General features: G+C 45.7%; 1 protein-coding gene across 1 annotated transcript in view; it reads right to left on the minus strand.

Annotated features, from left to right (window-relative positions):
* The window catches only part of LOC105561047 (zinc finger protein 600), a 56,955-nt gene that overhangs the window by 24,345 nt on the left and 6,956 nt on the right, over positions 1–25,654 (minus strand). The window contains exons 2-6 of the mRNA XM_012010694.1: positions 12,984–13,761; positions 12,390–12,680; positions 11,558–11,881; positions 10,678–11,279; positions 9,946–10,428 (exon numbers count right to left, since the gene is read on the minus strand). Of these exons, the coding sequence (XP_011866084.1) occupies positions 9,946–10,428; positions 10,678–11,279; positions 11,558–11,881; positions 12,390–12,680; positions 12,984–13,742 (2,459 nt within the window). The 5' untranslated portion in view covers positions 13,743–13,761. The remainder of the gene's footprint in view (positions 1–9,945; positions 10,429–10,677; positions 11,280–11,557; positions 11,882–12,389; positions 12,681–12,983; positions 13,762–25,654) is intronic.

Consider the following 25,654-nt stretch of genomic DNA (forward strand, 5'->3'; position numbering starts at 1 on the left):
TAACAAATTATCTTAATTACGCGCTTCTTTATTCTCCAGCTTCCTCTTCTTACGAGAAGACTAAACGTATATTAATAACGAAAATCTTCCCACAAATACTTTCAAAAATAATCAAGCGATTATTATACATGTATTCTTTTGCAATTTTATATATCTATGTAATTGTAATTTGTTGTACATTAGCCACTACAACGTGGCATTCTTACGGAGGAGTTTCCGAGGGTAAACCGCGTTTCCCAACCATCCCCGTGCGCCATCCGCAAGTGCGGATTCCGCGACGAAATGTCGCAGCGCTAGCCGAAAAATTTGGACGCGCGAGGAAAGCCGGCGTTACGACGCTTGTGGCTTGGCGGCGTTTCAGCCGACCGTGGATAAATGTACGAACACGTACGAGAGGGGGAGGTTGAAAAGGAAAGGGTAAAAAAAGAAAGAGAAAGAGAGAGAGAGGAGCAGGCAACCTAGCGAAGAGCTGAAATGATACGAAGTGCACGCAAGCAGGTTCGCATTACTGTTTTCGGGAGTCTCGATTGTGCGCATAATCGCACATTTGTCACCCCAATTTAATCATGTCCGTAAAATGCGACAATTTAAAGTTTGCAAGGAGAGTTTTCGCAAACGTGTTTCTGAAAAATATTCCCCGCCAGTGCAAATGGGGGATTCTCAAAGGCAGAAGCAAAGTCGAGATAGGAATAAAACCGCGTGACGATATAACGTCGATCCGGTAGATTAGTCTGGTGATCGAGGTGATAGGTGTGACGATAAATGTAATGATAATAATAATGTAAGATAATCGTGCAGGAGAGGTTTGAGCTTTAATACCGGTATTATACGACGATGCCACTAATTATTTTCTATATTACGCGAACGCGCTGCTCCTCAATTAACGTCGCTGGAACGTCGACCGGTAGAGAACGGCATTCTGAATTTATGTGCCGCCGCTATTTTATCCCACCATCCCGAAATATTTTCGATTGCGCGCTCTTTTTACGATTCCCCAGGAGCCTCCGTACCCATTGTGCCCAATGGATAATCCAGCGACGGAAAGAAAGATAAAGAGCTGGTACAGCGATGCAGTTGGAGGACCGGGGAGGACGGGAGGCGAACGGACGGGGAGGGAGAGAGATAAAGAAAAGGGGAGAGAACGAGGGAGAGACACAGAGAGGGCGAAAAAGGGGGCGAAGGGAGGGAGTGTCGCACCAGTCGAGCGGAGAGAAGGGCCGCGCTAGAAGGAAGAGAACGCGACGGAGAAAGGGTAGAGAGGACGAAAAGAGAACAGGAGGCGGCGAAGAGCGCGGGGAGGGGGTGGCGGGGAGAGGATAGAGGGTGAGGGCTAGGACGGTTAGCGGCCGGCGCGGCTATATGTACGCGTCCTCGACCGCAGGCCTGTTTTATTTTATGAATCGCAATATTTCACGCGACAACTGGACTCGCGGGGCGCGGCCACCACTAAACTGTCTGCATACGGCCGTGTGCTTACCGCGTGTGCCACACACCGTATACCCTGTATACGACGCACGCACCACCACCATCGCCATCGTCACCGCGTCGCGTCGCGTCGCGTCGCATCGCGACCGTCGCCGCCGCGTCGCCACCAACATCGGCGGGGATGGCACACACGCGACATCGACTGCTCGGCCAGGGTGAAAGTCCGAAAGACATCCGGAAAATCGGCATGTCACTTCAAAGGGCCGGACTTAATTCATATAAAACTCATTTAACTGAGTACGTAGACAATGGTTGAATGCTGAATTGACGCGACAACGATGTTTGTCACAATAACGCAACAATAAAATTTGAAATTATTTTTTCGAGCGTTCAACTTGGTGCGAGAGAACGGTTAGAATTTTGATTGCGTCTAAGGTCGGTGTCGGGGGACACACATGCGCAAGTGCGCGTCGCGACGCACAGTGCGTGAGTGCGCGAGCGAGAGACGGCCCGGTCGATGCATCTGAATGCGACGAATGCGGCGCAACAGCGTCTCATTGTTTCGACGCGGGAAGAGAGAGGCGCACGAAGATCTCTTCCCGCCTTTCTCTCCCTTTCCACGCGGATTCTCGGGTAAGCCTCCCCCTCGCCGGAACGGTCGCGCACGAGCGGTCCTGTGGGATACCTCGAGGTGTCTACGGGGTGATCCGTAAAGACGACACCGCGCTTCGTTAACGGCGCTCGACGGGTAACGCGGAAGCTAACGCGGCTATTTTATCCTACCATTGAAGCAGCAGTTTTACATAATTGACTTAGAGTTCTTACCTAATCGTAAGAAATCTAATAATTATTAATATAATGCGTAGATTGTCAATTAATCCGAAACAACGTTTTTCGCACAAACGGTCGCATTGGTATTTCTAGAAGATAAAAATAATTTATTCACTAGAATTTTTACTCCACACACGACTCACAAACATATTGCGAATATACTGTTCTGAAAGATTGCTTATGCTTTTAACGGGATTTGATTCTACTTGAAATACTTCATCGTTACAAATCGCACTCATCAATGTAATAAACACACACAAAAATATTTATTATTAACGAAACGTAGTTTGCATGAAATAAATTTATAATTATTTTACTCGTTTTTTTTTCTAACCATTTCTACACATGTTTTCACTGTATTGTCAGCTTTCTATTTAATATTATATTAATTATTGTAATATATAATATTATTATGAATTTATTACAAACAAATTATAAGTATTCATAATTTTATTCAAACTCATATTATTACTTGGAATTTATAATATGCATAAATTCTTACCATACTTAATAATTTTTGTAACGTAAACGACCATTTGATTTCTACAGAGTAGAAACTCTAGAAAGTTTCAATAAGTCAGCATTATAAATGCACAAGTCCTAAATTCTCTCCATTATGTAGGTTGGGTCTTGGTACCTTCGAATGAAAGGTAGATATGGATTCTCGATCGATAAAGAAAATTACTGTGACGCGAGCTTTATTTCCTCGACGCTGAGGTGTAAAAATCGCCGCAGGTGAGCGTCCCCGGATTAAAAATAAATGGGATGCAATTTTAATCGCCGTAAAATTATTAAATGTAGCGAGGCCGGTTGAAGCACAGAAATGAGTAACGTGTTTCAATTACGACGGTATTGCAAAGATGAAAACTGAATGCTAAAAGATTGCAGTGATCAATCTTTTTTTTTATGTAAAAAAGAAAGAGATCCTTCCTTGATTAAGAAACAATCACTTTCCGCTCCGTGGGAATCCGCGTGCGTGAAAAAGACGCGCAAAGTGTTCCGCGCGTAGATTCGCGCCTGTAAAGAATTCGCTCTTTCGTCAGAGAGAAATGTACCCCGCCGTCGTATTTCTTCCCCGGTATCGGAACCGCCGTCCGGCCGGGGGACGTCAGCGGACGCCAATCTCACCTAGTATGCCTATCTGCGCCGATGTTTACTTGACCAGGTACGAAGGAGGTGGACGCGCCATTACTGCTACGGGAGATAAAAGATACGCGCGCACCACGCCGCGGTCCATATATGTAAATACCTCTGGGGATCTCGCGTACACGTCGTGGGGCCGTGAGTAAGAGAGGGTTGCCGGAGGTTGGGACGGAGCCGTGAGGGGCGAGTGCGGGGGGAGGGGGGGGGAGAGGATCCTGCGGGCCCTGTCGGGCCGAGGAACGACGGACGAGCGGGAGGGAGGGCAGGCGGGACACGGGGGTGGACGATGGAGCGAAACGTACGGTCAGTAGCTCGCGTATGTAACATACTATCTTGAATATGCGCATACATCGCGCAGCCGGCCGCGTATTTCCGAGAATCGGTTAGGCGATCGGTTAGGTTGCGCGGGAGCTGCCTGTCTCTCCGCGCGTAATTACCTTCTTTCTTTCTTTCTTTCTGGATTCTCTCCCCCTACGATTCGCCACCCGTAGCGCGACCGTGCTGCTCCTTTTCCGCTGCCGCTCCTCCCTTCCCCCCTCCGTCCCGCGGGTACCACGCGGACTCCGCCATCGTCACGTTCGCCCCGGCTCCTTTTATACCTCCCCCGCTCAGCCCTCTCGCGCCGCGTCGCCCTCGCATGCAGCAGCTACGCGAGCACGCGTCTTGTTCTACAGGTAACGAACCTGCTCCCTCCCCTCCGCCCCGACAAGGGAGGAAATATCGCGTTATCGTCGGGGCCAGAAACGCCGAACGATCGATCGCGAGGGCGCCGGACGTTCCGTCGCGAGTTAATTAGATTACTCGCGGCAGTTGCGTCCGCGCAAAGCGCCGCGAAGATATGAATGAATGACAATTAAGTCGTTCGCGTCGCGATCGCCGAGATCGCTAAGGCGGGAAACTTTAGATCGAGAAGAAAGGCTATCCAACTCGCGCAGGGGGCGCGGGGTAAAATTCAAAATTGGACCCCGAGACGATCGAAGATACGACGATCGTGAGTCACCGCAGAATGCACGCGTAAAAAAGTTTCGGCACGACTTGATCACTATTTATCCGCGAACTGATGCGGCGTCATTAATTCTCCCCGCTAGGCAACTCGTCCGACAAGTTGCCGAACCAAACACTTTATCGATAACTCCGCCGCGTATTCCCCGCTGGTTCAGTAGGATTGCCATTTTGTCTGTTACCGCGAGATGGGATAAGTTTGATCGGCAGTGCATTAATAACTCTGCGAGAGAGAGGTGTGAAACGGCGGTGAGCTGCGTCTTTCAATTCCGAAATCGGATAAATCGCGTCTGCAATCGTCGCCGAAACCGCGACTGATAGTCTTAAATATAATTCTTACGTTTAAAGATCATCTTAAATACCTCTTGCGATATTTCTTATCGAGAAAAATTGGCCTGTACAACGTTTACATCGATCATTGCTTTGACTTAAATACACTTTGAACATGTGTTTAAGACAAAATCAAATATAAGAACCGACTATAAACAAGCCTTAGTGTGCACTCAGTGCGTACAAGCAACCGAATTCTGCTATGAGAAACGCGATCCGGCTTTGAGGGCTTGTGCATATCAATTTTTTTAAATTCTATTTCCCGTTTTTGCGGTTTATTCTGTTCTGCCGCGAGTTCAATAGAAATTCCGTCGTCAATTACAATCAGCGTTTGTGCAACAGTTTCGTTTATTATTTTAATAAAAATCCGAGCGGGGTACATGTGAAACTGTCTCTCGGGAGTACGTTCCCTTCGAATCTTCTTGTTGCTTCTTTCCCACTTCTTGCTGCGAGAGGAAATAAATCGTGCAGTTAGTAGCTCGCACGTATGACGTACTATCTTGAATATGCGCATACATCGTAAGATGCGTGCGTATTCTAGGAATCGCTTACTGCCGCGATCCGTCGCTGCGCGAGCTCGTCTTCTCGTAATTGGTTTCTTCCTTTATTTTCCTCCTCTTCTAAATCTCCGCTCGATTACAATTCTTTTTTTTCCACCGCCGGATACCGCAGCGCTGACCTGACCGGTGCGGCTCGCGCACATTTTCGCGCATTACGAAAAATCTTTTTCGCGCGCGATAACATCTCGCTATACGCGTTTTCGCGCCCCAACACGCTCGCGGAAAGCGTATCTCGCTAAGTGTCTCACAAAGAGACACTTGGTACTTATCGTAACTCTTTCACGAAACGTACAATTTTACCCGATCGCGAGGTAAGTTTAGAGCTGCGACGATTATTTCAAAGTATATAAAGCAAATTATATAATATGAAAAATAAGCTGCGCAAGTACTTATTCCAAGGGGATAATCACTTAATGTAATCACGGGACAGCGTCTCCGAAATCATTATGAAATCCTTACGAAATCTCCATGTAATCGTTTTGCCTTCATTTTCAAATTTCTTCACTTGTTAGAGAATGAACATTAAATTTGAACATTTTCTCAACTTGTTTTTATTTTCCCAAAAAATTTACTTTTTTTTTAGAGAATATCCAAATATATATCGTAGTTCACGTCTATAAGCGCGTATTATTTTTTTTCATAATAAGACTGCAGTATTCGATACACTTTTGCGCGCAAATTTAGAACAATAAACAGTAGATACAAATACAAAGTTACTTCTCGTTAAGAGCACGGTTAGACTGGTGGGAAAAATGAGAAACAAGAAAACACGTTTTCTACAATCTCAATTGAAATTACCTCTACAAGCAAATACTTATTAGTAAAATCACATATAGTGTTTTGAGGAAATCTAACGGCTCGTAACAATGTCGCCTATTTTTAAACGTGCATACCCCCATGAGAAAATATACATATATCATATATATTTTAAAATATATGTGTTACATAAATTGCACATATATAGAAAATATTTCTACATATATATATTCTTGAGTAGAGTAAAAATATACCTTCTTTACTTATATTCATCATATATTTTAAACGGCAAAAAATGATTTAATTTTATATATGCAGGCATATATTTCATATATATTCTAATATTTCCAATATCTATTTTATATATTAGATTATGTATTAAAAATATATTTTGCATATTTCATTACTTTTTCATGGGGGTATAAAAAAATTATTTGTAATCAGATGAAATCGTGTGAAATGTAATGAAATCGTGTAATCGGTGGGACAACATTTTAGCTAGCGGTTATCCCCTTGACTTATTCATACTTCTGTTAATAGCGCGATACGAGACATATTACTAGAACAAAGCACACCTCTCGCAGTTGACGCCGAAGTATTCTACTCTGCTGTAGAAATGAAAATGCGAAAGAGATGTTACTGAAGTTCCTGATGAAATTCTCGCGTAGACGAGAATTAAGGTACGTCTTAACGGTAAAGGTCAAGCCTCGGGACTTCCTAGTTGTCGCCTGTAAAAGGTTTTTCTCTCGCGCCGTCATAGCGCGCTCCTCGTGGTCTCCCTTTACTACCGCGGCGCGTTATTCTTCCACGAACACGCCTCATCTTGGAGCTAACAAACGAGCTTGCCAACTGGTCCTCGTAGGAGAGATGACGCATATACTCCTTCCTGGTCGGCCCTTTTCTATTACAAGACGAAGTGGAAGCGACAAGAAGAGGTGGAGAGGGTTCTAATCAAGGTGGCTTGCTGGAACTTCTAACTCCTTTCGCTCGGAACGAGATGTCGAGTTCCAGGTACGTCGATCCCGCGTACCACGCTGCAGTAAGCTAAAGCCCTAAGGAAGATTATAGGGTGTCTGCATAGAGATGGTCCGAGTTTGCTGCAGTAGTGATACCGAGAGCCTCTCGGTGGAGAGTGATTTTCGGGGATAAGCCTGAGCAAGGTCGTAAAATTTGTCGATTAAATAATTTGAAGACTCGTCGGAACTTTGCAAAACTAGTTTCGACTTTCTTACGGCGCGCCACGACGTAATCGCGGTCTCCGCGGCGAAACTCCCTCACGCACGAGCGCGAGCCGTCCACGTTATGCGCGAAAATAGCGTTCTCCCATAAAGTTATCTGTATTCCGATAGCAGATACAAGAATCCTTAGTGCGCACCAGTAGTCGGGACAATTGATCTAGTACGTTATTCTAAGGGATTTTAAAGTATCGCGATTCAATAATCCAGAACTCGCCAATTTTCCTAAGTGCGACAAACACTTGACGCGGGAAACTTTGTCGGAAGACGAATCAGCATCAGTGAAGCGATGGGGAGAGGAGGAGGAAAAAAAAAGATAGCGGTACGAGCGATGGAGCGTGCGCTAAAGGGTGTCCCGAACGACGATGGTCAAACGTAATCCCTCGGAATGGTCGGAATCGCGGCATTAAGCGAAACCCTCGGTGGTTCGTGGCCGCATGTCGAGACTTCTGGCCGGTCGTTCGGCTTCGGGGACGCCGGGTGTGAGAATAGGACGGTGGCTGGATGTTGAATAGGCGCCGTTACAGAAGGTAATGCGTGTACGGCGAGGACCCCGAGGAGACGGCGGGGGCGGAGGAGGGACAGGGAGAGGAGAAGCGAGGCGGCGGAGCCAAGGTGTTAACATTTGCTTTATAGCGGCCGCTCTACAGCCGGGCGATGGTTTAATACTTGTGTGTCGCACGAGCGGCACACAAACACCACCGCGAAGCGACCGCGGTGGCGCTCACCTGGCGCGCGTATTAAAGGGACACGGAGTATATATTCGCCGTAACGCCAGCCCGTTAAACACCGAAATGATCCGCGCTCCGGTAGCCGCGCACGTGCGTTATTCGTCGATACATTGTTGATACACTGTTGAGGTTCAAGAATAAATTAACGTTCATTATAGGCTTTTAATATTCATTAAAAAGAAATGGCTATTGAAAATTTATTTATTTGCTCTTTCGTTAATATTTATAGGAAAGTCCCCTATTATGAGATAGCGCGGTTTCTGTTAAATGAACAAGCGTCGTCTATATGAATTTATTGCTCTTGAAGTGAGATCTGTTTAGTGGAAAATTCATTGTTAGATCGTGTAATCGTCGCGAAAAAAGATTTGTCATTGAATTTGGACGTTGAAAACCTGCTATCTCACTTTAGAAGCCTATCTCCTAATAGGGAGCTTTCTTCTAATAATTCTCGTCTACGAGGGAATTTCATCAGAAACCTCAGTAACATGTCTTTCGCATTTTTATTTTGATCTATCTACAGCAGAGTGGAACACTCCTCGTGATCTGCGAGAGGTGCGCTTTGTTCTGGCGCTGTATTTCGTATCACGCTCCTAAGAAAAATATGAAAAAATTACCTTCTCGTAATAGAGTTGTCTCAGATCAAGCCAAGTATCCACGTACGCACGCCCAGATGGTAGAAAAGTGTACTTTTATGCGCCACATGTTTCTCAATGTATTGTCAGAAACGGCGTAATAAAACGTTAAAGCTTATCGACTCGCTGATATCTGTGTATTTTAATTTTATGATATCTCGTGTTAACGCGCGTATAGACCGCGCTCCCATATGTCGGCATTGCAGAAATATACGATGTGTACCAGCGCTATATAATGGAGGCCCGTTAAATAGCGAAATGACCGGCGGGTTCATATACATTGCTATGAGATGTTAATACGACACCCGTTGTCGGGCCAACGAGCGCGCGTCTCTTCCTTCTAACCCGTTTGCTTCTCCCTTTTCAGCTCGCAAACGCCTCGCGGCTCGTCCCGCTTCTTTTCTCTCGCGTTTTCGATCCGCTCTGCCTGGTCTCCTCCGCGTTGGGCCACGCTCCTTCATTTTATAGTTATGCAGCGAGGACACTTTTACTATGACCGCGTGAACATTTCGCGGTTCCGGCTCGCGGCGAGCGCTTTTATTGCCGGAGGGTGTTTTTACTCCCGAATACGCTATCCTTTATTTATTACGAAACGGTCACGCTGCGGGGAAAAATAGCGTATCACGCGTCAAGAATGAGCAAGTCGAAAAGTCTAAGCCAGCGTTTTAGAGAGTAAATTTATGTCGATCGTCAGATCGATCTAAATAATTTCGCGATAAAGAACTAAGTGAAAAGATCATTTAGATGGATAGATACATTACTCGAAAATGACTTACGAGTCTGAGAGCAAAAGGCGATTATGCTCGATTGTAAATGCGGATGAGCTCCTTTCTCTTTGAATCATTATTATCGCAGTCCAATCTGCGCAATACCCCATAGCGGACAGTGTAAAAAATTTCTCACACAAAACACATGTCCAACTCATAACTTCTGTGCGATGTTTGTTCCGCAAGTATTACTTAATTCTTAGATATCGTAATATTTCTCTAATGTTACTACTTTTCACACGATTTGGCATAATAAATTTCAAGAAAATTAATAAATTACAAACTTTCGTCAAAAATATCAAGTAATTTTAACAAGTTTACTAAATTAAACCGTCGATCTACCTGCGTACTTTTGCACCTACTAAAAAAATGTATGCTTCAACCGGTTGTATGTTAAAAATTCTGTAGCTCCCAAATTTGTGAAATGAATGTCTATAAACTATGGACGAAAGTCTTGGAACGTAAGTTGGTACAAGATATGGCACGTCTCGTAATTTTAGTCAAAAAAATTAACAGATAAAATTGTCACTTACTTTGTGTAGAAGCCTTCTTTGCAATGCAAACAGATGAAGCTCCGCCGACGGCCGGTTTTGTCGAGAGATTTCGACGAAATATTGCATATCCTCTGGTGAATGACGAGATGCGATCGCCTGGAGAACGAGATCGAACACTTGACGCACGGGAAGGGCTTCTCCCCCGTATGCTGCCTGATGTGATTCCGCAGCGACGTTTTCGGGAAAGCTTTCGCGCAACTCGGGCACTTATATTTCGGCAACAATTTGCTCGAGCCGGACGCCCCTTTGTCCGTATCTTGAACGGCACCGGCGTGCAGGGCCTCGTGAAAAATAAATTCGGCCTTGGAGCCAGTCGAGAAAATGCAAACCTTGCACTTCCATTTGTTCTCCGCGCTTTCCGCCTCAGCCGCGTCCGACTTATCGTTCTTGAGACAATTACCCTCTCGCGTGTGCCTGGTGACGTCTTGCGACAGGGCGAAAAGCATGCCGCATCGAGGACATCTGATCGAAAAGGTTACGAAATACGGCATTAAAGCTATATGCGAGGTGTCCAATGTTACAAATTATACACGAGATTTGTGCATCAAGATATGCTCAATTGTTAAAGAAGAAATTTGCAACGCCTTGAAAATATTATATAATTAAAAACGATATAGTTCTTGCTCTATTCTACAAATGAAAGAATTACGATGGCAATGTCGCGCAACTTGTTAGGTGAATAATTTGCCAGCGCAGAACACGGTAAATTACCTGTGGCAAATTTCCGGATGGCACAGAAGGAGATGACTCTTGTGCGCCGCGAGATTCGGCTGCTTCCGGTCGCAGTGAGGGCACTCCCGCACTGTCTCCAGCAGACCCTCCTCACTCTTGCGCGCTTTCACAGCTTCCTTGTGACTAGAGGTTCTCCGATGCAGAACCGCTTCTTGGGCGGTGGTGAAGTTCATCGAGCAGAAGGAACAGAAGTACGGCGCCGGCCGCTCGGCCGCCGCGACCTCGCCCTTTTCCTCGTCCTTGGCGACGTGACTGGTCAGCACGTGACGTTGAAGCGCGACCAGGGAACGGACGACTTGGGGGCATAGATCGCATTTGATACGCTGCTGATACGCGTCCGACGCGGTGTGACTTGCGGTGTGACCGGTCTCTTTGGCGTGCAACCGCAGCTGGAAGTTGTATCGGAATTGCCGATCGCAACTGCCGCAGGCTAACGTACGTTGACGACTAATTACCACCGGCACGGAGCCCTTCATCATCGATACAACGTCACGATGACTCGTACTGAGAAGGTGAGACTCCATTGTCGTGTTGTCTTCGCACCAGAAGTTGCACGGAGTGCATCGGCAACTACCGCCGATCTGAGAGGGAAGAGAAAGGAAAAAGTTACGAGGAGTCCCTCTCTCTCTCTTTCTGTGCAACTGTACGTCCGGATGCACGAGTCAATTAAGTCCGTTTTATTCGTTTCTCATCTATTTAATGTTCGACGAGTAATGACTCGTCGACAGGTGCAGGAATCGTACGCGTGATTGTGCATAATACGCGCATGCGATGCGGACAAAAACGCGGATACGCCGATTTTAATCTTGACCCGAAAAGTCCTTTGGCGCCTGCCTTCGATTAACGCGCGGCCACTCACCTGTTCTACGGTCTCGGAGTGAAGATCAGACCGCCAATGAAGTAGGAACGTGTCCTCGGTGTTGCAGTAAAAGCGACAAGGGGCGCACTGGAAGGGGCTCTGTCGAACCACGTTCGCTATGTGCTCCAGAAGGAAACGGCGTACATTTGGATTGCGAGGATTCACGAGGACACCTGACACACGGCAATGGTAATGGGAGAGCAAATGTTTACCCATTTGAGGCCTCCTCACGCGCGCGCGGCACATCTCGCAGAGAAGAATCTCCTTCTCTCTTCGGCGCAGACCTTTCTTAACTTTCTTCGGCTCGGGCTCCTCTTTCGTCCTCTGATAACACAGCGTGACTTAACTGGGCAGTTTGCATTAGAGATTTTTAAAAATTGTCGCGTCCGCGCCGTTCGGAGAACTGCTGTTGTTATTTACATTTGAAAATATATTTTCGCTTCCACGGTGCTTTCTGAAGAGTCAACGTCGCGCGATATTTTTGAAACGCAATGCGCATTATCTCGTAAGAAATCGAACAAAGTTTTCTTAAATCTTTATGTGCCTTAAGTAAGAAACGCGCAGCTTCGAGCGGTCTTTCAGTCGCAATTTTATCGGATCTCATTAACTTTAGAAACTTTTTTCAAAGAAAAATGCTAATAAAATAAGGATAAAATTGTAATCGCCGCTGGTAACTAATAATTAATTCATAGAAATAATTTCTTATCTAACGGGATAAAATTCATATTATTTCTTATCTAACAGAAGAAGAGCATTATTTTCTAAATAAGCAAACAGAAGTTCAAACTGTTGATTTTAATCACGCGTAACAGGTTATTAAGGAGACCATTACCGTCGTAAACGAGGACTGCCTACGAGTGGACACTCTTCTGGATACTCTCGCGTGCGAATTTATTCCGCGCCGTAGAGGGAGACCGTCGTCGAGCTCCTTAATGCTCCTCCTGGCGTGCAAATCAGAGAGCAGATGCCTGTTGTAGACCAATCGTGAGGCGAGCTTCCTGCCGCAAGGATTGCACCAATATCCCGACTCGATATCCGTTCGTGCACCCGGTACCCATTTCCCTCGCGTGTGTCCTGGCGGCGGCTGTCCGGAGGTGTCCTTGCTTTCGTATTCCTCGACCTTCTGTAATGGTCGATGTCTCTTTGTTCAACAAATCGTCATCGCTCGCGCGAGGTCGCGTACGCTCGTGGAATCACACTGCATATCGGACGCACGGCCGATACGCAGAATGACTCTCGAGAATCGAATTAAATTTCGGTTAAAAAGTCGCGCGTCAACTTGGTTTCTCCGTCGCGTTTGATTTATATTTTCCTGGGGCAACTGTTACTCGTGTGCTCCAAGTGAAAATGCTTTCGAACTATACAATTTAAACTACGAAATTTCCCATGTTCCTGAAATAAATCTTTTTTTTTTCTTCCCTCTTACTTGCGACGTCTCCGCGGGTCGCCATTTGCCGCCGGTATACGTCGGCGGTGGATGTTCCTGATGATCGTCGTCCTCCTCATGCATATGCGGCATGTCCTGCGGCAAATCGTCGAGTCCGGGCTTCCACTTTCCGCCGGTGTGATCACGCGGCGGGCGCTCCCGATTTTCGCCGTCATCCGAATCTGAATAGGAATCCACCTCCAATTCCTCCTCCAGCATGTCGTCCTCGGAGTCATCGTACTCGAAGTCGTATCTCGCCAGCTCCTTGTTCGCGCTATTCCCCAAAGCAAGGTCGGCGAGAATAGTATCATCCAGCCAACTCTGCTGATTCTCGTGCCTCTTGCGTTCGAGAGCGGTCTGCTTGAGGGACTGGATGCACAGATCCGGTGGCTCGTCCAGATCGCTGACGGCGGGTAACATACTGTTAAGCTTATCCTTCGTCTCGTCACCATCCACCTGGCCTTTCTGGTCCTTCTTCCTCTTGTCATCTTTCTTGAACTTTCGACTGTTGTCCAACAAAGTCGGCGCACGGCGAGCGTTGCTCTGTAATTCCAGCGAGCTGAAGAACGCGTCCGCGTTCAGGATCTCGGGATAGGACACCGTCGTCGGCGTCGACGGTGGCTCGTGAACAATCTCGATTTTAACGTTGGACGGCCGGCAGCTCGACCGACGGTGCCGCACATAATTGTCGAGCCCGTGGATTGTCAAGTTACACTTGATGCAGAAGTGGGTGTCGTCGTCTTCCTCGTAGCCTTCCATTGCTCGGGCTCGGATGAAACTGCGGTGAAAGAACAAAAGAACAAAACTTTTCTCTTGTCTTTACTCAGTTCGTCACTCAGTGGAATGGTATTGGCCAAATGATTGACTAATGACACAGTGATTATTACTAAGGTATGAATTTATAGTTGATTTACGATAGGCCTTCAGCATTGTTATATAAATTTGCAATTTGCGATTTCAGATCACTTGAAAAGGGCCCAAACCCGGAGCCGAAACGTTGCAATTGGTTTTTAAATAAAAACATTGGCCAGTGTAGGTCGTTGAATCTTATGAAATTTGGTTTCAAATTACTGGCGATATATATAATTACCACTTTTGTTTATTTCTTAGTCACTAACAAATTAGTTGGAGCCCAGCAACCACAGTGCTCACACGTATGCATATATTTTATAACTCTACTCTGTCTTATTCCACGACGATGACTGACTTAATATCACTCGAAAAGGACCCAAACGAATAGAGTCAAACCGTTGTGTAATAAACTAATAAAATAACTAGCCAGTTGGGTTGACTAATAAGTTTCCCGTCTCAATTTTGAATCATTACTGGTGACAATAAGCAAACTCGAATTTCGATTATATTGTAAATTATAGATATATAAATTTTTTTTTCAGACTTATTTCATCTCGTTTCCTAATATGACAGCAGGAATTCATTTGCTCGCGGTTTCGAGCGCGTGCACCATCGCGAAGTGAATTCGAGAACCGTTTAGCCGTCATACCCTGATCACGCGTCACGCAACAACCGCGTCATGGACAGCTCGCTGAGGACAATCGCGTTAGCGAACCGCAGTGGGCAAATTGAAGGTCCGATATTCGCGCAGCAGAAGGGAAACAAGTTGACGCTTCGTGCGGGGCAGGAAGATCGGTCGATGCCGCTTGGCCGTTATTCGGACGACGACACTTCGCCTCCCAGTCCTGGCCGCCCCTCTGCATCCCCCGCCGGGTCTCTCCCTTTTCGCCGCGTCCCCCCCTTTCCCACCGTGCAGCCCGTGCGCGTCCTCCGCATCACCCCCGCCCTTGTTGCGCCCTTTCTGTTTCCCCTTTCCGAAGTCTGCAAACCGGCAGCGACCTCGTGGCTCCGTCTCTCGTCTTATTAAGCGGAGAAAACTAGCGAATGAAATTTCCATCCGGCTCCGAAACACGGCTCGTCGGTGTCGTCTCGTTTTGCTCCTCTCTCTCTCTCTCTCTCTCTCTCTCTCTCTCTCTCTCTCTCTCTCTCCCCCCCCTTCCTCTTTCTTTCTCTCTGCCGATCGACTAATATCCCGGCTCCGGATCCCGGTTTCGTCGTCGTTCGTAGTTTACTTTTGACGTGACCAAAATTCGATTTGCATATAGTCGGGAAGTTGCAAAAATGTTTCCGTTACGACGTAACCAACTTAGCGCCCGGGTTAACCGCCCTCGATCGGATGTTGGGTATCACGCGTGGCCGCATAACAGAAGGGATCCGAACGAGCGCCCTCCGTGGATTATTCCCCTGTTGTCGATATACCTTTAAAGAGCAAACTTCGGATCAAATTCCACGGGGAATTTTTTGCAATTCGTTCTCCCGATATCAGATACTCTGTAACGGAAACCGTTGAAGCAAGACACTGCGTTGTAACCTTATTACTCGCAGCAACTGTAATATTTGATAATTCTTTCTAGTTCAAGATACCTCTTGGCATTTTACATAAATTTGATACACCGTACGCGGCGTATTCGGCAACGTTCCACGTTTGAAAGGATGAATTTGCAAATTTATTACACGACGTATTTTCACCGGCAACAAGAAACAATGCAAATTGCTAGTTGAAAAACTCGCAAGCTCGAATCAATTTCTCAGACAATTGGTTCATCGGGCAGTTAATTTAGAAATTTTCTCCCGATGACAACAATGAAACCCGATTCATCAAAGATTGCCTTAAGAATGACGGCGGGACGTACCGTATATTCGCGATAATCGCGTAACTAATGGATCGGGCGATTGCGATGTCGACCGTAAGCAAAACTAACTCGATAAATCAAAATAAAGAGGCCTTAATAAGAACCACGAATAGCGGCGGATTAGAGATCCCTCGAAACCCGAGCGATTCCGCGCAAATCCGTCGTGTCACGTATGTAACACGTGTGCGACATTAATAAGGAGGACGATTGCCACGAGTATCGCGGATAAAGCGGACGGCCAGATTCACGCCGAGATTTACGGGTGTTTGCCGAAAAAACAAGGACGGCCGTTAATTGGGTAATGTCCGCGCGAACGTGGCTGAGGAGCCGATACGTCAATGTAATATCCATGGTCGTAGCGCTTCCTATAGTGCTGCTTCGTTGTCGTCGTTGATCGAGGATCGTCGATGAGTAATCCCTAATTACCGATCGCGGTGCGGAAAAAGGACGCGCACCTGCTGCCAACGATGTACGTGTAAACGCGAGATTGCCCCTCGAAACCATCTCACGTGATCTAATCGTGAAGAGCGCGGGGGGAGGGGGGGGGAGACGCGAGAAATAAATAATACTTGTTGATAGAACGTAGTTTGCCGCATGATTCGATACCAATTTACCGCAATAGCGTATTATTACAGGACGTTACTGTGTCAGAAATAATATACGCAGATTTTTTTCACGGCTCTGCATTATATATTGGTCTATAATTTTCTCCCCCTAATCGATAATTTTCGTCTCCATAACTTTGACTTCTACACAGATGGATGTACGAAGGAGGGAAAATAGTACAGTATAAAATGATTGTATATTATATGAATATCATAAACAGAGAGATATACGCCATACACATAATTATTCCAACGATAGATATTTTATATTTTACACCGAAGTCCAATACTGTTATTCCGTTAGCACAGATGATACTTTATTAGAATAATTAACTGTTTGTACAGTATATTGATCGCAATTGTACTAAATTTACATTGTTAAAACAATGTTTATCGAACTATCCAATCGAATTATTCTTAAATCGCGATATTATTTTATTTATTAAAATCTATATTCCCTGTGGACAAAGAGGACGTATGGAAGAAATTTTAAGCGGCGTAGAATAAAATAGCAGAAACAACAGTGAAATTAATTTCAACAAACGCAAAGAGTTTGCAAAGCAGTAATCAAAGCAACGAGTGCGCATACTGATGAATATTATTTAAATGAGAATTAATGAATAATCCTTTAATTAAATATTATTATACTATAACCTATAGTCTATAAGCTCATCATTTGCAATTATTCTTATCAATAAATATTACTTTTCCCGGATCGTAATCCTCTATGCCTCGTTAACTCTTCAAGTTTCGAATAAAATTACGAGCGGCAGTGTATATCCCAGCATTTTAATAGCGCCGTAAAATTAAAAAGCGTCACTGTAAAAGAACGGATTACTTCATAGAATAACACATTCTATGGCTGCAACTAGCAACGCGATTCGCTAAAATAAAAAGATCAGCGCGATATATCCGTGGGGACCAATATCTATCGCGCCTTCGATCATCATCGCTAATCTGGCCGGAATGATCGAGGGTGCCGCACCCACCCTCGCTCTTAATGCCCGCTATAATTAACAATAATCAGATCCCTCGAACACGAGTGCGTCGGCCTCGCGCCGAGCCCGTCACCGAAATCGAAGTCCGAATAGAGCGAGCGAAAGACGACGGCGACGACGAAGACGACGGAGAGAAGGATCCTTGCGGGACTCGTCGAACGAAATTAGACGATCCCGAACCGAAGCCGTAAGCGACCACGGGCTCTATTCCCGCAGACTCTCTTAACCTCCTTTTCATCGCTCTCCTCCTCGCCCCGGCTCGAGAACGATGAGATCCACCGAGTGATCGTATGAAATCGACCGAATCTCCCTAACGTAATTCTGCTCGACTTGTTTGTATCTGCAAGAGGAACGGCGGACGTTCGGTTCTCTCTCTGCCTCCAATTACAATTTCCGGCGAGCCATTTATTGTCCCGTTTCGATCTTTCGCCGTTAGGACTGGAGGTTCGATCGGAATGATACGCGAGGATCGATCCTTTTCAATTTCTGACTTGGTCGCGTAACGCTCCTCCTCCAATTTACGTTCAATCATCATTACGCGTGCTCTGTCTGGAGAAATTTAATTTTAAACTTTGTCACGTAACGAACGTTCGAAAATTATTTATATTCACGTGTCAAGTCACGAGATCGGATGTTCGAGGCAAATTTTTCTATAGTGCGACGACTCAATAGACGTAAGAAACATTTTTCTTCATTGATAATTTCCGCCGGACTTGAATATCCCAACGTAAACGAAAGACGCTGCGCTGGTGTCTCAATTTCTGAGCTTGTTTATTGCCGGCGCGGGGAGAGAAGCGGTCTTGGACAAAGGGCCGCGTATCGGACGGACGGGTGGTGTCCGAGAGCTGGTTACGCCGCAAGTACCATTCAATGTTTCGTACATTCGCTAAGAAGTGGCGAGTACACCCTTTCGACTTCGGTCGTCCGAGGCATACCAACTAGGTGACCCTTGCGTAGGGTCAACCGAGGACCCGGAAACTGTAGCAAGGTGAGCTCGCCGCATGCGAGCGTCCGGCAAGCGGGGGAGGAGGAAGGGGGCCTGCTTGCCTGAGAAGGGACGTGGACCGGAGGTAGACGCAGGGGGATGCAAGGTCCGGGGAATATTGAGCCGCTCCGTTAATGTTTATAACGACGTTAGACGTTGGTGTCCCCGACGCGCGTGTATAGGTGCCACGGGATAGGTAGAGAGGTGGCTTCGGCCACCCTTCGCCGTAGCCACTGTCTCTTTTTCTCCCCAGGCCCACCGCTCTCGCTCTCCCGTCTCTCTTTCTCCCTTTCTCACTCCGTCACTCTCTTACTCTCTCACTCTCTCTCTCTCTCTTTCTCTCTCCCTCTTTCTCTTTCTCCTCCTCGCAACGGTGGCGGCGGCAGTGGCAGCGCCGGCAGCAGGACAGGAACTGACATAAGCGCGCGAGTGTGTATGTAGAGCACGTACTCGGGGGCTCTCCAGTTCGACGGAGTAGGTGGAGGATGGGTGGTCGTGGGGACCCCTGCGTCGAGGGGTGGCGGGGGGAGGGGGAGGGGGCGGATAGCGGGTGGGTGGGTGGTTGAAGGTGGCGGAGGAGGAAGAGGAGAGGGTGGGCTGCATTCTAGCAATGGGATGAGGGAGCCTCTGTCTAATCGATGCCGCGGCGGTGCGCGCTCGCCCCGCTGGCTATTACGCACCTTAATGTCCTTTTCCCTCGACCCCCTGCCCCCCCTCCTCCGCCGCCCGCCCGCCGCCCCCGTCCGGCCAGCCACCCACTCGACGGCCCTCGCGTCGTCCTCCTCCACCTTCGACGCCGCGCCGCGCGCCACCCGCCGCTATGCCGCCGTCGGCGCTCCTTCTCGCTCCTTCACCCTTATTCCGCAGCTTCTCACGGCGGCCGCGCCGTCCTTCTCTCGCCCGCTGCTTTCCTTTCGTTCTCTCCGGCACCGAGAGAGAGGCGGCCATGACACGTGTCAATCTACCGCAGACGCCCGATCGATACCGACGGACCTCGGCTTCTCTTTTACTCACTCTCCCGCCCCCGCCCCCCTCCCTCTCTCTCTCTCTCTCTCTCTCTTTCTCGATGCTCCTCCGCCTCTTCCTTCGCCGTACTGCCGACAACTACCACCCTCCCCCCTCGTCATCCTCCTCAACCAACTCCCCCTCCCCCTTTATCACCTCCCGGTAGCCGCCGCGCACCCTGCAGCGAAGCTTCCTACGAATGCTGGCGCTGTATGCTAGGCTAGCACTCAACGTCTGACCTGCTGTCTCCATCGGGAGATCCTCTCTATCCGGACGTCGAAGGAGCTTCGAATTCGGTCAAAATGTTTTCGAGTTTGACCAATCGGGACGAGATCTCGGTCGTCTAGATCTACGTCGCTCGGGATCCAAATGGGACGATGTGTTTTGTAGCCCGAGGGTGAAAAGAGGTCTACTGTTACGCGGAGGCATTTGCCCCTTTAAGGATATCATTTAAAGACGTTCGATTCGTGGAGCAGTTCGGCAGCGGCGAGGAATGCGGCATCCGCTGACAGATTTAATGTGGTTATCCGAAGGACACCAGATTCTAAGTTAAAAGGATGTTAGGCGGTCAGTAACTTCGCGGAACAAACTTCTTGCGTGGCCAGAACTTTCTCGTAAAGTGCACGATTATTCATAACGGCTGAAAGAAGGGAGCCGCGCGAAATAAGTATTCTGAAACGCGTGCGTTTTCATTGAGAAAAAGATAGTTTCCATAGAAAGTTGTCCATTTTATTTCGTAGACACGAGACGAAAAGTCCAAAATGACGTTTCAAAATAGGAACACTAAAATGTCGAACAGTTGAGGCCTCTTTTCCGCGATGCCGATTCGTTTTCTCGAAGCGCGGTGTGCTTTGCTTCCCTTTTCGATTCATGGTAAATGAAGATTTGCAATTTAAAAAATACACATTTGTATACACCAACTGTTGAGGTAAAATCTCTAATATTAGTAGTGAGATTTTAAGTAACAATGATTTTGGTCCCGATACATTTTCTCGATTGAACAGAATTAATCGTTTATTTAATCGGTACCAATAAGTCCGCAGAATGATACACAAAACGTAGTAACAGTCACGGAACAAAAAAAGACACCGAATTCTCAACGTTCGTAGTTGTTTTTCTCTCGGCGCGGTGACGTACGATGTTTTTGCGTGCCATCGTGTACCTGAAGGGGCTGAAGGTCGCCGCGCTATCATTCGCCCGCCGAACGTCGAGCCGGCAGGCAGTGGCGAGAGTCGCTCCGTGTGTGTTATTACTTTTGCGTTATCGGTTTCCAAGACTCGATCGCGATGAATGCTGGGATAAAACACTATTGATTTGCACACCTTTATCAGTAACAAGTAACGTTCCTCGATTAATTATTAAGTTTCTCCAACTTGTAATAAGAAACGAATTGCATGTCGAGGCGACGGCTCTTTATCAACGTACACGTAGATATTTCACGAGACTAACTCATCTAAAATATGGATGTAAAACGTGATACTTTGTCGCGGTTACATCTCGTTTACGCACCGCGCTTTTAATTATCTATCGATTTCGTGTAATCTGTTCCATTTTCGGGAAAAGAGAGAAATTTGTACGACTTCGGCGTTCGCGCTGTAATTCGCTCTTTACCGCAGATTATGCTTCCGTTGCTCGCGTTGTATTTTATAGCGCCAATCAAAAGTGTTTTATCCATTATCCTATTCTTCCGAATCGAAAATGCAAGTCGTTAGTTTGAGTAATCTGTATGGCAGAAAATCACGCGATACTTGTTAATAATATTTCGTGCGTTTCGCGGTATCTGACATCGCGTACGGGAGTGCCCGAAATTTCGCGCGATCGATGATTTTCGCGAGTGAGTATTGTGTAAGTGCAACAAGGAAATCTGAGAGGAGGAGGAGGAGGCCAAGAAGGCATCGGGCAACGGCGGAGAAATGGTGAGGTAAGTGTCTTACATTTTTATTTTATTTGCTACTTGTGCAAAATAAAGCATCTGTTCTGTGCCTTCATTTTATTTATTCGAATGATTCGAACGAGGATTCGAATAAGTGTTAGAGACAAAACCATACGTATACAATTTTGTGAGGTCATATTTAAAAGAAAGACTTTTTCAGTATTCTATATAATTGTTTTAATAAATATCTATTTTGAAAAATATAAAGTATATTTAATACAATAATTTCGATTTTATAATTATTTTATAATAATTATATACATATTTGTATTTTTACAGTTTACCATACGTATATAGTTACTGATGTACCTACAACGCTGCTATTGCGAATCTTATCAGTGAGTAATAAATTACCTTTTATTTTAAAGTGACGTTGCGCATACAATTACTACAAAAATGCATTTGCAAAAAGATATTAAATTAAATATATTAATTTCGGTAGCTATGTAAGTAAAGTATTTTTTTCACATTTCTTACTTTAAAGCAATAACACTAGGATAAGTTTCATAGGTGCGCGTGAGTAAAAAAATAGTTACACAGCTTTAATAGACAATCTAGTGACTGCGATCAATGTCACAGTAATAGTGACTAGATTCTTCGCAACCCCCTGTGAAAAAAAATGGATCGCGCGATCTGGACCACCCTCGCAATCCAGAAACGACCTCTCGATCGAGTCGTAAAACTTTTATTTCCGCCTAACGAACGTGTAACGCTTATTTATAATAGTACAGAGAGGCAAAGACTATCTGCCGTTTCAACTGTTCGAGAAAGAGAGAATTGCATACAATTAAAAAAAATTGGTATTAAGCATGCGTGCAATAAATCTCATATCATTGTTATAAGATATAAATGCAATTATAAATTGAAGAAAATTATTTTAAAAGATAGAGAGAGAAAGAGTTTATTTAAATCCCAGCATTAAATAGATAAGATTAAGCTTTATACGTTGCAGCATATTGTAAGAAGTTGTTAGAACTGAAGAAGGAAAAAATTAATAAAGCTGTAATAAAATATATTTCAGCGCTACTTTTACTACGTAAATTAATTCTTATATCTCATTTAAATTGCCACCTCGGTATCATAATTAAGCGGGTGTAAAATTAATTTTTCTTTGATATCGAAGTGTTCCTTGCACAAGTAGCAGGATTAATTGCGTTAAGAGAATGTCGACGTGCATGAACGAATTACAGTGCGATAACGTTCCTTACAAAAGTGGGGAGATAAATTAACGTCTTCCATCCACACCAACAGTCCGCCTGCGTTTCTGGTACTTTACACTCGCCAAGTTCACAATATTATCGCTCGCACCACTATGAAAAATTGTACCATGTCGCGTGTACGAGCCCGGATAGAGTCCGCACTGCAACCGTAACTTTTTAACGCAGACAAAAATATGCCGGTGCTCAGACCGAAACGTAATGAAATATACGAATAAAATATGCGAAATGACGAGCAATTATAAAAATCCAATTACCACAATTGACGCTCTTAATGCTTTCTGCGTTCTACATGTATATTACAAATTCATCATAGATTGCAGATAAATATTACTAGAAAATTGTTTAATTATTTTTACAAAATTGTGCAGAATGCACATATTCTTTCGTCGAGAGGGATAAGAGTATTAGAAAAATCCTTATCAGTTGCAATTTATATTTTTATAATACTTGTGTCTGTTCTTAGAAATTCTCTCGAGATAAAACGTGTAATATGCTTTGATTAAGCAGTAACTGATTTTAATAACACAAAATTGAAACAATACTTCAAGCCACCGTAATGCGTAATCGTGCTATTTATTGTTTCTTTTTTAAATATTCTTTTCTGCTACTTACATACACATTCTTCTCACGTGTAGTTATTCAATATTTACAAAGGCCAACAGATCGAAATATTTATCTCAACTTCTTACAAGTCGTGACAGCGCGACTGCGTCTTATTAAACTTTATGGTTCGCCTTTTTCCCTGGACTTGACATCACCAGCTATCGAAACGTATATTAATTTCTAATTGTACTTCTGACATGTAATCCCTGGACACTCGGACTTCGCAGTTAACGTTGAAAGACACGCGATAGACGAGCTCTAGCAGCGATCTAAAAAAAAAAAACGCGAGTCGTAACGAACGGACCGCGGGGGGGCTCATCTGCGACTTCTCCACGTCGAAACATCGCGGCAATTATTTTCAAACAGACCGCCTCCGGTCGGTCAATCTTCTCACCGGTACCCGAAGGTATTCTAATCGCCGACTCGATCGCTCGCTCGGGCTATTTTTGAGACTACGCGAAGGTTACTTTGTTGGAAGTGCGACCTCCCATCCCGTCCGATCTCGCTCTTACCCCCTTTTCGTTCGAGCCCGACGAACCTTTCTATTCTACCTCGCCCTTCTCGCTTACCGACTTTCCTTTCGACGCGCTCGAGAAACGAGTGCGGGATAATTCATGGAGATCTCGGGGAAAAGGAGGAATTCGGTGGAATAGAGAAGAAGATGGAGAGAAAGAAAAAAGAGCGGGATCGTGACGCTTTCTTCGCACGGCGCATAGAGGAATAAGTCGTCGTCGTCGTCCTTTACTTCCACGCCAAATTTGCGCTGGACCGAAAATTGCTCTTCGGCAAGTGACGACTCTAACGAATTTCGCTATCGTCTCTCGTTTCGAGATAAATAGCAAAAGATATGCGATTCCTCTTCTCCTAGCAGAATGGAGAAAATTAACAGCGTGTAAAAAAAGAGCGAGAGGGGAGGAGGAGAGTGTGTGCGTTGAAAAAAAAATAAATGTGAACGCCTGTAACTCTCGCACAGATGCAATTCGATTCGGCAACAAACGCGGGATATTTAGCTGGCGGCAATCGACGTCTGTAAACTATTTCGTATACGCGATTTTTTCAGCCGAATTTATGGTCGCGAGGAGCGAAATGTCGATAGTGGATCTATTTTCGAGCGTGCCGCGTGCGTATACGTCCGTCGCATGGTGCTATCCGCGATCACGCGTAGACACAATCGCGCGCGCACGCATACAAACGTGCGCCGCCCACGCGAACCGTCAGTTCGCCACTCGATTCTTATTGCGCTGCTGTGTTGGGATTTTTCAAACAAATCAGAGGAATTTGTCGGACGTGCCGAATGTAAATGTTCCGTAGAGCTCGCATAAATATCGCAATAAGCGATGCGGACTCTGTTTGCGTATGTGCAATCTTATACCCCGACTTTATTTTACATTTCTATTGCTGCTACAAAATTCCTTATTTTCTGCACATGTATGTACGTGTGAAACGTTAAATTTATATAAACACCTAACGTCAATAATTGTTTACAGCTTGTTTCCAAGAGGATGCTTAATTAGGAATATTAGATTATTAAATTAGATTATCAATTTAATTACGTGTACTATTTCGACTTTAGTTTAGGACCAAAAGTTATCGCGCGGTTTGCTGTGTAAAAGAAAGACGTATATGCAAATATTACCAGATACTGAGATCCAACTCGACGCGTATGAAACGTTGCTATTATTTATGTTATCTGCATAACACGGTCAGAGTCACTTACTCGTTATTGCATGAGTATCTTTTTCGCAATTACTGCATCTATGTCTCTGAAAATGTTTCCGATGCAGGGTGTACCCTCGAAGGAAATGCGCTCGTCGACCCGCACATGCCTCGAGCAAAGGATTACAAAAGCGCAAGATTGAATGGTTGACAGACTAAGTCTCGTCAGTACATTGTAAAAGCGACTGCTACTCCGTTCAGGTATCGCACCGACGTTACATCGGGATTATCGATATCCCCTATCGCTACCTGACAGATTGACGGCTCGGACTGACAGCGAACACACGCTCGCACGCCCACGCGGATTCGACGCGCGCGGGGGGGATCAAGATCTAGGATTGTCGCGATACTGTAAGATCGGCGCTGCCGCCGCAGACACAGCAGATACACAGCTCTGGGGAGGGGACTTTATTTTACGAGGTGCACTTATTTCGGCCCCGCGGGGGGGCTGGCTGTACCGGCAAGTAGACACACGTACGAGCGGTGGCGCACATGAATCTACGCGCGACAGACTTGTGCGCTGACCCACATTGTCATTGCATAACGGGCTGCCTTTCGAAATATTCGCAAGTTTAGTGCCTCCGGGTGCGTCTACCGACTATTGGCAACGCTCGTAAAAGGAACCCCCGCAGTCAACGGTAGGAGACGCAGACGCGTCTATTGCGTCGCACACATACGCAGGGCTCGTTTTTCAGCTGCTCGTAACGCTGTTGTATAATCGTAGAAAAAGGTTTACCTTGTCGTCGGCCGGCCGCGTACGTAAATATATCATCGAAACTTAATTTATATATCTGTAGAAAGTGCATCCATTTCTATTAATGCGGTTTAATCTCGGTTTGTAATTTACCTTTTATCTTTTTCTAATTTTCAGAGCTGGAAAACGATAAAAAGCTAAACCGCA

Source organism: Vollenhovia emeryi, unplaced genomic scaffold (assembly GCF_000949405.1).
Source record: "Vollenhovia emeryi isolate VEMERY1.0 unplaced genomic scaffold, V.emery_V1.0 DF939213.1, whole genome shotgun sequence".
Lineage (NCBI taxonomy): Eukaryota > Metazoa > Arthropoda > Insecta > Hymenoptera > Formicidae > Vollenhovia > Vollenhovia emeryi.